Source organism: Corvus cornix, chromosome 2 (assembly GCF_000738735.6).
Source record: "Corvus cornix cornix isolate S_Up_H32 chromosome 2, ASM73873v5, whole genome shotgun sequence".
In the NCBI taxonomy this organism is placed as follows: domain Eukaryota; kingdom Metazoa; phylum Chordata; class Aves; order Passeriformes; family Corvidae; genus Corvus; species Corvus cornix.
Genome location: NC_046333.1, coordinates 56,134,103 through 56,150,533, shown reverse-complemented (window position 1 = coordinate 56,150,533; position 16,431 = coordinate 56,134,103). Strand labels below are relative to the sequence as shown.

The window sequence follows — 16,431 nt, the reverse complement described above, 5'->3', positions numbered from 1 at the left end:
ATTATTCTTCCTACCATCCTTGTGTAGCCACTTCCTAGTCCTCCTTTCTTTTCTTGTGTCAGAACTTCTATCATTTAACTTCAGAAATTTAATTCAGTGACTTTCAGTCCTACTCTCCCCTTTCATCAGTGGCTCCCAGTTATCATCTCTTTGCCTACCAGGAACAGATTTCTTTCCTACCTCACCTTCTAGGCATAGATATTTATTTTCTTCTTCCCTCCCTCCCATCATGCCTCCGCACTCACTGAGCTCTCTGCCATGTATTATTCCTTGTTGTTCCCAGAATCTAATTCTTATCCCATGTCTAGCTTCCACTTCCAAGCTGTCTGCAAGCACAACAGATGTGTTTCTCCTTTGTCATTTCAAGTGTCCAGATGTAGTCTGCAGCTGGGGGCTGCAGTCATGAGGACACTGGAGGATCATCTGCTGTTGAGATAACCTTGGCCAGAGACAGCGGTTCCTGAAGAGATGCATCAAGTATTTCAAGAATTGCACTAAGCCCACTCTACCTAGCTCATATGAATCAAGACCTTTAAAAGACTTCCAGAGAACAAATTAACTAGATTTCAAAAAGCACAGAAAGAAGCAAACTGATGTGAGGTCATTCCCTACATTCCATGTCAAGATTGAACTTCAGGACTGGGGTTTCTAATATATCTGTAATAATGATGGAAATAGCTGTACCAGCCCATTTTTTTTGCTTCTGTTCAGCCTTGCCATTTGCAAGAGGCAGGAATCGGTGATTTCCAAGTGTCAAGTTTTCAGCGTTCAGTAGAAGGCATGCAGATGTCATCTGCCACTACAGCCTATTTCCTGCTTTATACTGGGTCCACTATACCACAAAAATTGGTAGATCCATTTTTGTACTCCCATCAGGCCAATACCATAAGAATGGCTGAATCAGTGGCACTACATTGGTCAGTAATGAGGATCTAATCATAAGGTCTAATGACAGGTCAAACAGATAGGTCCCTGACCCAGTTTCCTAATCTTGAACTACTCTCAGCTCTGACACCTCTTGAGCCAAAGGCAGTGTCTTTGTGCTGTTGTTTCACAGATTAACATGAATTGTCTTATCTATTTTTGACCTTTTTTCTAGTAACTCCATTAAATGGAAACTTCATTGTTTCTTGGCAAGTTGCAAGCACAGTGGGAATATCAGGCACATGAATTAGGGAACAACAAACTGCAACTCACAAGGAGCAAGTCTTTGCCTACTTCATCAATATCTGGTACAAATTTTTCAATAGGTTGTGCGGGTCTGGAAGTAAAAGCATTTCTTGGAAGGGCAACATCCTTAGGCCAGTCCTCTTCTTCCGGGAGTCCAATTACACTGTGAAATGAAAAACACAATGTTAGGTCTGAACATTTATGCAGTTTCCCCTTTATATTGATTACAATGAGTGACAGTTTGTAAGTATTTTTGTTTAAATGAGCTTAACTATTTAATTAATTTAATTGCAGTAGTGCAATGATCTCTGTGAACAGAAGCTGATCAACACAGGTCCTCAATGTGTTTGGTAGAAATCATTTTGCGGGCAGCACAATTTTCTGGCCTAAGTCTCAATTTTCTGAGTCTTTTTGTTGAAAAAAGGCAGAGTGCTTTAGAAAAAAGTTGCTTAGCTCTTGACTGGATGGCGCAACATATGTCACTCCAGGATGATTAAACGCAGTAGGTTTCAAAGGGGAATTGCGTGCAAGGATCTTTTTTTCACAAGAATAGGGACTGAGAGAAGAGTGTGGGTCAAGATGAGGGTAAGGCAATAAAAGGGATGTTTCATAATGCTTCAAAGCTATGTGCAGTAATTGTTGCCCAAATTTAAACAATTTATTTGCTTCACAATACAGGTTTTAAAGTCTCAATTTAGAAGTGGAAAGGCACTTGAGTGTCTTTGTGGTTTTCCTTTCAATTGTGTTTTAGTTTTTCTTCACTCTTTTACAGAATATTTTAATTTCTTTTAATATTTTTTGTCTTTATTCTTTAAATTATACAAGATATTTATACTTATTAAATAATCATGCTGAGGTCTAAAACCCAAATAAATTAAATAATAGGTAAACCACCAATGATGCATTATGTCTCATACCTTTCACATTTTAGTCTAATGCTAGTATTTGTAGGGTTGAAAACCAGTTTCTGATGGAAATTCTGGAAAAGACCATACATTTCTTGCCTGGTTTCAGGGAAAAGAAATTGTTATAACCTGTAAAATCGAGATTTTCAATGGAAATGCTGACAGGCTAAGACAAGAAAAGACATAATGTCACTGAATATTTGGGCCTGGACAAAGCCCACTGCCACTAGGGAGCAGCATTGACCTTTTTTCTCACCGAGTTTGTTGCAAGATCGGGGGAGGCCATGGGCCAACCACACCGAGGTAAATCATACGTTACCTCAGCGAACTTAATGGAATTACCCCACCTTCCACCTACATGGATTTTAGATTGTAATTTGACTCACCTAAAATACCTCTAAAAATTAATATGCCCTCAAAATAACAGCATGGCTGGAAGGGCAAAGCAATTACAGTCGCAGGACAATGAAATCCTACTACACCTGGACATACCACAACTCTTGGGAAACGCTAAGTTGAATCCGTATGAAAAACCACACTTGGCGTTCATCACCAGGTACAATGTGGGTATGGGGCAGCCCCCTTGGCCAGGGCAATTTAAGCCTTTGGATTAGATATTTCAGGATCTGGTCCCATATTAAATATAATACAAATAGCATCACAGATGGGAGAGATAGGTATTTTAAATAACAATGACATTTAACCTGTCATTCAAATGTGTTTGGTTAGTCCCGCTTCTTTTAACAAATGTGTGGCAGAGAACGAACAGGGCAGAATAAGCACAGGCAAAGCTAATGACGAGAAAGCAGGAGGCAGCCTGCCAGACGGGGTAGGCTGGATGAGACTGAGAGTGGAAAGGACAGACATACTTAGCTACACACACAGAGTACTCAAACCCCCTTAATAATGAATGTCTGGGTAGCTGTTCTCACTCTAATGGTCTGGTGGCACCACCACTTCAGTGACTAAGTTTGGGAGTATATTAGTAAGTTTCACCTCCTGCCAAAGGTTCAGGCCTGGTCTTGAGAAATGCTGAGTACTTTCCACTCCCATTGATCACAATGGGAAACAAATCTGCTCAAACCACAGCAGTTTAGCAAAATCTATGAGGATATGCCACATGCTGGTAGTGTCCTGGAAAAGCAGGAGAATGTTTTGGGACATTTACAAGGGATTTACGTTTACCCTCACACCCAGTGGAATTTTACTGACAAATCACAATGCACATGCAAAGCAAAGGCAGACCGCAGCCGCATTATCTGAAAGAATGCATCAGCCCAGATTGCATGCAAATCCTGAAACTTCCTTCTGTCCAAACTGATCTCCAGAATGAGTCACTACTGTAGAAAGAAACAACCCTCCTACAAGAAGAGCTATGCCTAACTGTAGGGGGTTCTCCAGCTGTGAAAACACAAAATAAACACTACTTGGCATAACCCCTCAGAACCCAAGACAGAAACTTTTCAACTATTTAAGAACAGTACAAAAGAAGAAAACCCAAACCTTCTCTGTAAGTAGATGTGCAACAAGGAATTTCCTCTAAATTTAGCACAGCATTTTCTTTTCTTAGTGAATTCTTTTCTGCACAGGTAATCTCAGCCCCTAGGGATGGAAAGATCCCCGTTGGAGGCTGCCACTAGCAGCTAGGCATTTAATCCTAGCCCAGTTCATTTTCATTTTCCCCTTAAATGTCACAAACGAAAGAAATCACAGCTATGTCTTTTTAAATTGCAAAATACATTGTATGTATCAAAGCTGTCTTCATTTAATAAAGCAGAATATTGTAGGGCTAAAGTAGTAGTTTTGGCAGAAGAAGAAAAAGGAAACTTTAAGGACTGATTTTTCTGGATTGGGCAGGAAGAGCTATTTAGCGCATGACAAATTAACCACACAAGTGAGTCACATACTCATGGTATGGTATGCAGGAAAGGGAAGTCAACTGTGTGAAATCAAGACCTGCAATTTAGGAACCCCACATTAAATAATGAAAAAGCTTAGAAACAGATCCGTTATGATTTGAGAACTGGAAAAATGGTTAAACTGAGAAATTCATTATTTGTTCAGTTTAAGCTTTCTTAGAAATTTTACTATTTTCTCTTTGGAATATCTTCAAGAAAATAACATTTTGGAATAATACTTCTCTCTCTCTCTCTCTGTGCTATCTACTTCTTATTTCATCCAGATCCCTGGATCCCTGCAGTCCCTCCATACAGAAAGGGAAGTCAGAGGTGCAGAGGCAAACAGACATTCAGTCTCTGGATTGGTACCAGCTCTGTGTGGCTTTGATTTCCTAACTACATGATATGGACATCAGATCTTAAATTTACTTAAAGTATGCCTCTTAAAAATATGCCTCTTAAAATGCCTCTTAAAAATACAGCAATGGCCCTTACTCTGAACAGCTTTTACAAGAAAACAGTAATATAATCCTACTTAATTATCATCTTGGTAGTATCAATAACTTAATTTTGGACGAGAAATATTTTAGCTCAGTGAGTTTAGAGTCTATCCACCTCCTTAACCTATCTGATACATCTGAAAAACACAAACTCATATAATTGTAAAATGGTTTTAAAATAAAGTCAATTTATCTCTGAGAAAGCAAGTTAAAATATTTCCTCTGTTCTCATAGTTACCTTCCTGACCAAAATAAGGACTGTTAACAGGCTACAGAATGCAGTGTAAAAGCTAATGTATTTTCAGATGTTCAGAAGTCTTTTCTGCAAAGATGCTGTTGGTAATAATCTTAGAGATTTCAGCTTTTAATGTATTCTAATGTTGTTTTCTGCAATGCACGAAGAAATCACCAAAAAATAAAACCTCTGTGTTTGTTTACATGAAGAGAATCTCTTGGACTTAACTGTTTATGAATATGTATGAATGGCACATGCACAGTATGTTTAAGAGACTTAAAAAGCCCAAACCCAGAGACCTCATAACTTCCTGATGATGGCTGTCAGTTTTGCAGAACTATATTCCATGTTGCTTCCTCCTCCCACTCTGACACAGAATACACGGAAATATCATGTTGCATATGGCAGAAATAGGAAATATGTTCTAGGAATACTTTGTTCTAGTTGCACGATTACATAAAAACATGGCAGAGCAATCTCAGGGTTTCAATGTTAAACAGATACTGACATAAGGCAACTAGTTACTACTTACTCAAAGATTTTTCCTAGTTGATCAACATCTGAATTTCCACGGAAGAGTGGTCTGAAAAAATAAAAAAAAGTTTTTAGGATGTGACTTGCTTTAATGAATGTAAATTTGTATTTGTCATTGACAGTTGCCAATGCAGGGTGAAAACGTGGGGGTTTTTTGAGACTTCAGATCTTCTGCTTCCATGCTTTATCCAGTCTGTGAGTGAACCTTTCAAGTTTCTACTAAAACTGGTAAGAAAAGGGGACAGATGACACATATTTTTGAATACACTACTTTTGAAAATTTAATTGTGCCCTTTTGCATGAATGAGATAATTTTCCCCTCAACTAATACTGTCCTATGAATTATATCATGAACAAAATAGTTTTCACTACAAAGAACACTAAAACAACCGTTAAGAGAGACAAAAACAGAGTGAATGTCATGCAATTCATGAAAACATAATAAAATTAGAGATTAATTATTAATATAAATTCAAAATTTAATTTCTTGCCTACTGTATACTGGAAATGTGCTCCTAGGTCTAAGGGGTCAAATAAATGACAATGGATTCATGAAGGTCTGTAAACAATGGGGTGTGAAACGGTACAGAATTTACCTTGAAGTAGAGGAATACTTCTGCTGCATAAATAAAGATATGTTCAGGAAAGAAACAAATTGTTAGGCTGAATGTCCAAAGGCTTTTAGAAAAAAACAGTGACTAAAAATACTTTCAGACACACTTCTTCTTTTCCAGTACAATTTAAAATATTTTCACTCATCATGTATAAAATACTATCACCCCATAGTGCCAATGTAAAATATGAAATTCTGATTTGTATGGCAGTATGGCTGTATTGCCAGCTTTGTGTTGAATTCGGTAAGGTGTGAACAACAGTGCAATTTTATGTTCAAACTCCCAAGATATTCCAACATTTTACTGACAGATGAGTAAGGATCCGGCCAAGAATGAGGGATCTGTGAAGATGAGGCCACAGATGTTATGTACATTTTGGTTCAACAAATGGTAGATTACTCCAAGAAACACGAGTCACACACACTGCAAACTGAGATAGCAACTTGGGTCGACTGATAGTCAGGCTGCCCCTCTACTCTGGATCACGGCTCCCTAAGTACAGTGCATGTTGTAAACTCATGGTTACAGTTTCTAAAACTGTTCAGCTGAGACACAGCGACTGATGAACAATGCATAATCCCATGCCTTCACTGGCAGTCTTTGGTTACAGAGAAATACCCACTCTCCTGCCTCTCTCTGCATACTCCTCTTCTGTCTGATACAAGTCTCTGACACCAGTGACAGCCAAAGGCATAATTTCACTGCTGCTTTTCATAGGAGGAGATCTCTCCCATCTACAGTGGACAACAAGGAGTAGTCAGCTATGGTCCTTCCCCTCTCATTGCCCATATGTAGGAGTAGGTGTAGGATCTGGATCTCCTGTTGCTAACCATGAGTTAATGCTGAAAAATGACACTTTCCATCTTGACACTCTCACAAAGGCAGCAGAGCTCCATGTCACTGCCTGTCTTGTGGGTCCATTCCAAATACAGTAAGTAGACACAGAGCACTGTGACATTTCTTAGTTAGACATAACAATCTCTGCAGAAATCTGGGCCACCATGAAAAAGCAGCAAACTGGCAGACATGCAGCTCTTTGATGAACTAAACATGCACTTTGCCTCCTTCTTGTGTGCTGCCATCCAGGTCATGTCATATCAACTTATACTCCAAACTGCTTTGTGCAAGGACATTGAGAGAACAATTTAATCAAGTCTGATTTGAAACCATCTGACATGAGATTTGATCAGATGGAGTAAAATGTGGTAGCCTGTTTTTGTCCATAAAGGGCTTTATTTATTTTGATTCTGAATAAATAATAAACCATGGGATGTTTTCTTCCCAGATACACATGATATTTACTAACTGTAGCTACTTTGACAAAACCATTGCAACTCATACTTCGGGATTTCTGTATTTTTTTTAAGCTTTAAGGTATATAGTAATACTGGCTTCTAGGAAAACCCAAAGCTTAACCCACTCAGACAGGAGCATCTACTTCCACCCTAGGTTTTGAGCCTGATTTTCAAAACATTCAATAGCTACAATCCTAGCATTGTTTGTGGCAGCACACACACTCTTAGACTCTTGACTCCAAAGTCAAGCAATATGACCTCAGACATTTTTTTGAAATACTGCTTGAAATTACTAACATACAGTTACTTTGAAATTTAATTTCGGCTCTAGCATTAGAATATTGGGGCCCTTTAAACTAACACAATCTACACATTCAAATAATCCTATCTATGCAAATGTAAAGTGTATTTAATGTTTTAAAATGTATGCTGAACCCTGCATTAATGTGAAAGCTTGGCAAAGGCAGCCTTGTTTGCAAATCACCTTAGGCAGTGTCATGCCAAAACAAGTACAATTCTTGGGATTTTTAAGGAAGGTTTTTCCCATCATTGCTGCTGTCTCAAATTTACTAAGGGCTAAAGCAAGAATTTAAATTCTTTTGAAAGTATAATTATATAACACAAGGTGACCTTCCAACATACTTTGATATTTCATCATAATGAAGTGTTATTAGTTCATCTTTCAGCTTCCTATCCATCCCACCATCATGACTACAACAGGATGCCAACTCCAGGTTAGGCACCACTAAAATAATGAAATTTGCCTCATGAATTTTGGCTAGAGGTTCAATTGGAATATTGGATGGATGATTGGGGAAATAGATTCCCCTAACCAGCAGCTGTATGAAGTTCTCATTTCACATTTTGGCACTAGTTAACTCTTTTGTAATGACTTGACTGCTCTGCAAGTCCACTACACATAAAACTTTCACCTCAAGACAATTTTTTAAAGATTCTTAAAGGTGAACATCAGCTCTCCCACCACCTTTGAATTGAAAGCATACTCAGCAGTCACAGAAAAGTAAAATTTCACCTTTGTTCTTGGTATCTTTCACTTGACTCATACACCCACTCACTCCCTGAGGTTTATTTATGCAAGCTTGATCCAGAAGTCCTTTCTTGAGCATATTTTCTCCTCTCTGTGATCATAATCTGTATAAGAATGGTTAAACTCTGGAGCCTGATTTTGTACAATTCCTTCTTTTTTTTCTTCAGGAAAGGCATGGAGATGAGTTTGTGTCCTATGGCAAGGGATATGAGTCTGTCCTCTGGCTTCAAAAAACACCTAAAATCTGTGAGGACATGTATCTCAGGAAAGAGGGGTATTCCAATGGATGAAAGAGCTATCCATGGGAATTTATTTGCCTTTTGTGTGGGTTCCTCAATCCTCTTAAACAACCCTGACTTTGCTTGCTACAAAATCCATACTCTGAAGGCTCCAACACCATTATTGTTACTGAACACACACCAAGTAGGGAAGAAGATGGGACAAAAAGATTTGGAGTGCACCTATGACATTTAATTTCCCTGTTTGCTCATAAAGTCTCAGATGCTTCCCATTTTTGTTCGTTGTTGCTTCTTTGATTTTCCAGGGAGACTGAACAAGGAAAATGTTGCAGGGAATATGCAGGTGTCCGTGTTGTTTGACTACTCCTTCTCCTGGTCTTGGAGCTAGGCCATTATCCACTGCCTCTGGAATGACACCCACTGTATGGAGGAAAAGCCTTTTTGTGTCTACCGTAGGACCAGAATGCCCTTAGCATACAGATATGAAGATATGATGGAAGCATTGCATTACTACCCAGTGCTGCTAAAATAAACTCCTCCTGAGCCAGTAAATACCTTAGCTCCTGAGGTTCAAAATGTGCAGCTGCACAATTAAATGGTATTACCTGTGAGTCTGCATTGTGACTATTTCCACAGGATAAATCTATCTACTGTTTTGTATGTCAGTCCAACACAAAGATGCACATAACTCCTGGGCCACATGAGGAACACCAGTGCCAGCAGGTTGAGGGAGGTGATCCTTCCCTTCTGGCTCAGCACTGGTGAAGCCACACCTGGAGTGCTGAGTCCTGTTCTGAGTTCCCCAGTACAACACAGACATGGATGTACTGGAGAGAGGCCAGCAAAGGGCCATGAGGATGGTTAAGGAACTGGATTATCTGACATATGAGGAACAGCTGAGAGAGCTGAAACTGTTTAGCCTAGAGAAGACAATCTCAGTGGGGATTATATATATAAATACCAAAAGGAGGGTGCAAAAAAGATGGAGTCAAGCTGTTTTCAGTGGTGCCCAGTGACAGCACCAGAGGCAGTGGGCATGAACAGAAGCACAGGAACACCCTGTGAACATAAGGAAACAATTTTTTACTGTGGGGCTGACTGAGCACTGGCGTAGTTACTCGAAGAGGTTGTGGAGGCTCCCACCTTGGAGATATTCAAAAGCCATCTGGAGACGGTCCTGGACAACCAGTTCTAGGTGATCCTACCTGAGCTAGGGGCCTTGGACCAGAAGATACCCAGAGGTCTTTCCAATCTCAACCATTCTGTGATTGTGATAGTACAGAAATAAAAATATGGATCACAACATGAAGTTGCAAAGGAAAACCTCACAAATCCTGAAAAAGTTACCATTTGCTTAAAGTTTAAAAGGGCTTGCACCACTAGCTTTCTGGCCAAAAGGCTCTCATGCTTATACATAGCTGAACAAACTAGATTGAACCATTTACCAGCTTTAGGGTCTTTTTCTCTTGTCCATGACCTGGCTCATGCTTTTGCTCACGCTCATGCTGAGTTCCACCTTCACTGAATATTCTATCTGAACTGCATATTAGTGTCTGAAAAGTTGAGTACTTTATTTTATACACATTTTGTTTCATGTCTGTGCTACTCAGTAAAAACTGAGATATAAACATTTCCTAAGCAAGTCTCCCTGAAAATATTTTCCCTGGTGCAACTCTATGGACATGCCAAAGCAATTCTTAAAGTATTGTATACAATGAAAATGCAATGACATCCAAGAGATAAATGAGTTTTAACTGTAAACTGGCCACAGTATTTCTAGCTTTTAGTTTCAGTCTTTGGTCTACAAAGAAAAGACAATCTAAATCTTTTCATAAGGAAAGTTAGAATTTTCATGAAGATAGGAATTAAAGATACTGATATGCACTGTTCTAGTCAAACTACAATGCAGACACAAGGAAAAAATCTAATAAAACCACATGCACAGGAAAAGATTTCTGCAGGTTTCTTGACAGTGACTGACATTTTGAACTAATTAGTGACATTCTGATTGGAAACGATCTTTTAATTTTGACACTGGTAAAATGGACACATGGAAGAAAGGTCACGTGAAGAAAAACTGTACTGAAGAGGGAAAACAAAGTAAGAAATTCACTTTCTAACCAAAATATATTACTGAGCTCTCATGACAGTTCTGGAGTTGCCAATACAAGTGCTTCCAAAGCTAGACATAGAAAATAACTTCCAAAATAACTACCTGGATTCTTTCTGCTAGTTCATTTGCTCACTGTGGTGACAACAGCAGTTAGGAATTCCATCCCCTTCCTTGTTATCACAGAAAAACGGTAAGGACAATCTCCTAATTACTAACTTGAATATATACAATATTCTTAGTGAAAAGCCTGTATACTGGTGATCCATGTGTACTCAGGCAAGTCCTACAAGAACTCCCTAAAATGAGAAGAACATAATGGGCGGGAAAGGTACAACTTGATTTTTGGGCAAGTGGGGCTTAGACACTCTGGTTGAGAAGATGCCAAGAAGTCGTTTTGGGAAGAAGAGCAGTGAATTCAGAACAGGTAGCTGCAGCTTTGAAGGCATTATACAAAATGAGGGAGGTGTTGAAAATGCATGACTATTTGACATAGTGAAGAAAAAAATGTAAAGAGAAATGCTATAGCAACAGTTTATGGAAGACGTACACGAAATTTTAGAATCTGATTGTGTTGTAGCAGTTAAGTTTAGGAGTTTGTATGTCTATGTGTATAACAGCAACAAAGTGATGGTGAAGAAATTAAAAAAGCTAAAGCCAAGTAACATTTGCCAAGGAATCCTGCACCATGCCATGGGAAACCTGCCAAACTACATAGTCAGAGATATATTAAAAGGATGGGTTGGGTTTTTTTCTTTTCATATTACAAAATGTGAATATCTGGTAAATAATCTGTCAGATTCTTAGTTACTTGTTATGAAGAAAATATTTTCATTTTAAGAATTAAAACCAAACATGACCTAAAACTGAAATTATGAGATGACTAGAAATAACATGATCTGGACTGTCCTGTGGAAACCTTTATTCAGAGGGATTATTTCTGAGTTGACTCCTAGCCACTCTTGTTCCTACCACTGCTTCTCTTTGACAAATTGCCTGGACAAGTCCGTACTACAGTATGAAAAGAGAAAGTAAAGAAAGAAAAAAAAAAAGTATCACCTTTTAAAGATGAAGATCATTGGCCTTTCTGGTATGTAAGATGAATAAGGTACAATATAAAACTTTAATCTGAAAACAGGCCATGCTGACAACATTTCATGCTCTGGACAGTTACCCACTTCCAGTCACAAGTGACTTGCCTCAGCTGTTGTGTAATTCAGAGTTCTCATTTTAAACCTAAAATTTCCTTGTACTTCTCTCTCTCCCTTTAATAATATCTTTGTGTGGGTGGGTGCCAGACACTGCATAGGAAGAAGTTACTTCATGTAGAGGTTATTATACTTGATCATAAATTTCTCGAAACTTTTATGAAACTTACCTTCTCTCCTCCAATATGTAAGAAGAAAGATGACATAGACAAAACATTACAACTGAGGAAATACTCTTCAGCTAAAATCTGACAGAAACCAGATCAGCCATCTTGAGTTTCTCATTTTAGTCTTTAAAAGCTTAATTTCTTTCATTCAAAAACCTATCATTCTTCAAGTATGATAGTATCACAATCATGAATAAGAGCTCTTAGATGGGGCTATCTCAGTACTGAACTATTATGAGAACCACAGTTAATGCATTAAAACCTGCAACAATTATTATTTTCCCTGGAGTTTCTCATGCCACCCAGTAGACAGAAGCAGATACAAAAAGAGGTAGTTTTGCGAACTTCCAGTTATGTAGTGTGTTGAATTTGCTCACCATTGCTATTTAAAATTAAGTAAATTAGTTCTAGAAATAAAGATAATATTCTGGCCCCCAAGTGCACATATAGTCTAGCTCGTAAGAAACATACAGGATTTCTTTCTTGGACTGAGAAAACCAAGAGCTTTCAGAGCTGGGTGCAGATAGAAGTGAACAAGGAAGGACCCAATTTCAGATGGACACGCATGTTCCCTTTGTAGGGGCAACTGAAAGGGAAATGTTAGTAAAAGGGAAACCAAACAGAGGCACCCTGTACAGCTTTATGATCAAAGCAGGGGAATCCTACTGTGTAGAGTGAAGTTGATCCAATATACATAATGATCTCCATAAGTAAGGGAAAACAACCATCTTCAAAGCTTCCTTAAGAACTGGCAAAGGAAGATCTTTTTCTGGGTGCTTAAAATTTGCTTGAAACCTTTCATGTAAGCATAGTCCCAGGTGGCCTTGGAGCACAATCATGGGCCTTGTCCCCCACCACTGACATAAAAGGGAGCTTTATCACAGACATCAATGACCCCACGTTCAAGCCAATTGAGATCCGGTTTCAAACATCTTCTAAGAAAAAAATCATGCTTCAACAGAAGGATACATACATTATGTATGTCTATACATATATATATATATATATATATATATACATATATATATATACCCACACATATAAGTTCCCAAAAGTAAGATAAGTGTAGATATTATCTTTGACCAGAATATGCTGTAGCATAGGCAGATCTCATCTGTTCCTGGGCAGAACTGCTTGAGAATTCATCACTGAACATTGTTTTTTGAAACAGAAGAGCCTTGATAGGTTGAGCGTCCTTCACTTACTCTTTCAGCACGCACGTCACAGTTGTCTTATCTGTGGACATTTGTTTCCCCACAAGATTTGTAGGTTTATTTCACTAGGGCTTTAAGGGTTATTATCTCAGCTCAGGAAGCATGATATAATAGCGGCACCTTGAAAACTGTCCCAACGTTTGAAGCAAATTCTGTAAATACATACACAACTGACCTTGGAAAAATGGAAGTGTGGTCTCTGCTCAGTGTGGAAAAAGAAGCATTTCTTTTGTTTGTACTGACAGTTCTACCAGCAATATGATTGAACTATCTGTGTATTAAACACCCATCTCATCACTGCGCACAGTTAAATTACATCTACTTGTCCATCATCAGTTTGAAATTTAATGACATAACTAAACTGCAGGCTTCTGCCTTTTGAAAGCAGCATCAGAAAGAAATACTGATATGACACATACGATATGGTCACAGTCTTCCCACAATCACTTATTTAGTTTGAAGCATTCTCTTCTCTTTCATGAATTTATTTCATATCCCCTTTGTAAACATGCACTCTTTAAAAACTGTTACACAGCTTTGGCCTTCTTGTGCAACTCAGTTGTGGGGTTTGAAGGCAATAATCGAGGTATGGATTATATAAAGGCTGTCTTATGTGGAAGGATAGGATCCAAGAGGGCTCCTCACTCTCCTGTTCCATCAAACAAGCAATGGTGCCAATCAGTGTGCAGGACACTGTGTGCAGGCAGTGTGTGTGTGCCCATGCAGAACTCCTCATGCCTGTGAACAAATTTGCGCATAGTTTCCTTGAACAGATCTATATCCTCCCTCCAGAGCACTGTTTTTCACCATTTCTTTCATTTCACTCATAACTTACTCCTCACTTAAAGATCTAGCAGACAGCACTCCAAAATGACACATTTTAGCCAGAATATGAAGATGCTCTTTAATGCTGTATTTCAAAGAAATGGTTTTAGAACATCTCTGTCACAGCAAAAGACCAACCTTCAAGGTAAGCAAGAGGACTTTCAGTCTGTTCCTAGTCTTTATCAATTACGTAAATGAAATGAAAGCAGTCTTCTACATGAAGTGTCTACTCCTTTATCCTCTATGAAATTTCACTGAAAATCTATTCAAATCACAGTTTTCAGAGATACAGAATTAATTTTTTTGTAGTTCCACAATTTTACTTGCAATTCCAAGATTACTTTGAGAAAGCTCATCAGCTGCCATTTACCATATTTACTGATGTAAAAACCCCTTTTAAAATGGGCTTTGCTCGAGAGTGCCTCTAATGCGGGCCAAGTTTTAATCAAGGTCATGGATATAGAACAGGTTTTAAAGTCTGAGGCTGTCTAACTAAAATTCAGTAATGTTCCACAAACTGGATATGTTCAATCAGATTGCTTTCACAGTAAAGCTTTAGGCTAAGATGTTTTGTGCCATTAGGTTGACTTCTCTTGGAATACATTCTTTTAAACCAAATGTCTAACCTTGTTATCATTCTTGTATCAGGTGAAAGACTATGCACACATAATTATTGCCCAAAGGAAACTAACTCTTACCTACCTCTGATTCTTCCTTATCAAAGGGAGAAGAAAGTTACGGAACACATGTACCATACATACTGGTTCATTCAATCTGCCCAAAGATACTGAGTGAATTACCATCCACACATGCATTCCCAGGGCTTTATCTCTATCTTAGTAATGCTAAGCAAGGATCTTCACAGACTAAAATATACTGTATAGATAAAAGAACTTATACTCTAAATACTTAATACACAATAATGGGAAAGGATGTCATAAATGATGTTTTATTTTTACCATTATGAGTTACACAGAAAACGGTACATCTATTTGACTAAATTACTAGTCTAACTTTAAAAAAACCCCACCAATAGACTCTAGAACTGGGAAGAGTAAGGCAAAAAAGCAAGTATCTGACTACAAAAGCATCAGAGAAATTCTGAAAGTCAATCTTTTCTATCAGCTGCAGTAGTATAGTGACAACGTGACAATGAGGTAATGGAGGCTGCACATGGGCACTCTGTGAGACTTCAGAGAAGGGAGCTTCAAGAGGTGTCAAATTCCCATGTTTGAAGGGAAACATAGAATTCAAAGATGTTCTCAATCTAGAACATAAAATTCTCAATACAGAATGAAATCTAAGAAAAAGAGCTTTTTTTTTCCCTTCTGAGAAAACATTAAAGGCTAAGAGAGAATCCTTGGGTTTTCTCTCCATGTGGCCTTCAGCTACTCCTGTGTTGCATCAAGTACATGTTTTGATTTGTGACCACTTTATTTGCCTCCATATTAGGTGGTAATGGCACCTGTGGCTCTAAGCCTCTCTAAATTTTCAGATAAACCTGAAACATCCGAACTGTGCCCACCCACAACTAATATGTGTCATCACCTTCATCTGTAATAAAACCCTCTTGGCCAGAAAAAAACTCTGCAAGTGGATTACAACCCTTCAGACAAAAAAGGCAGGGAAAACATTTCAGTACTAAATGGCAAACTGTTATGTGAGCAGAGTTTAAATTTCAATTTCAACCTTTTTCCCCAGCTGCTGAGTCTGAGTGTCAAAAGAGATGAAAGTGGATTAGAAGGATGGTGTGAAGAAAATACTTTAATTTTTAGCAGCTGTGCTGGCTTACAGTGAATTAATAAACACCTGCAGAAAAGCTTGAGATAAGCATTTAAGGTAGGAAGTTATGTACAGCAACCATGCAAGGAAAACTGATACAGTTTTAAAAGGCCAGTTAAACTAGATACAACTTTGCCCTAAGCAATACTTCATCCCATGCAATACACTGTACTCAAGCTGAGAAGCTGTGAAATTTACTTCACTGGCCCATAACAGTGCATAGAAATCTGAGTTCACCTATTAGGAGCTCGCTGGTTATTTATCCTATTCAGCTTTTAGTGATTTCACATAAAATCTTTTTTCCCCACTTGAATCCTGACCAAAGGAAAGAGTAAGTTAATTTTTATATTAAAGAGGTTTAAAACCCAAAACCTAACTTCCAGGTGGTGACACTGCTCAGATGCCACCCTCCTCTATGCAGCGGCAGCACATTTTGTGCTCCAGATTTGTGTGTTGCAAGGCTCCCCAAATTATTTTTGCAACGATTTTGATGCTGTTGTCTCTCCTTTGCCATTACTGAACCAGAAGCCTTGCTTTTGTGTTGTCTGTGGCACAACTCTATTGGCTTTTGACATCATATTAATTGGAAGAGCACACAACTCTGTATTTACAGAATGAACACTTCCTCAGTCCTTGAAGTACTGAGCACATGTAGCTCCTTGAATCACCCCGTATCTTGAACTTTTC

At 38.4% G+C, this 16,431-nt stretch overlaps 1 protein-coding gene across 6 annotated transcripts in view; it reads right to left on the bottom strand.

The window, feature by feature from the left end:
* The window catches only part of CDK6 (cyclin dependent kinase 6), a 139,425-nt gene that overhangs the window by 14,080 nt on the left and 108,914 nt on the right, over positions 1-16,431 (bottom strand). For 4 of the 6 annotated variants that reach the window (XR_005601625.1, XM_039550158.1, XM_039550160.1 and 1 more), the window contains exons 6-7: positions 5,241-5,291; positions 1,198-1,333 (exon numbers count right to left, since the gene is read on the bottom strand). Coding sequence is in view for 5 of the 6 variants with exons in the window: in XM_039550158.1 (XP_039406092.1) it covers positions 1,198-1,333; positions 5,241-5,291 (187 nt within the window). In the remaining variant the exon portion in view is untranslated. Of the gene's footprint in view, positions 1-1,197; positions 1,334-5,240; positions 5,292-5,838; positions 5,862-16,431 lie in introns of those variants that run through there. The other 2 variants (XM_039550162.1, XM_039550161.1) reach the window with 2 other exon arrangements.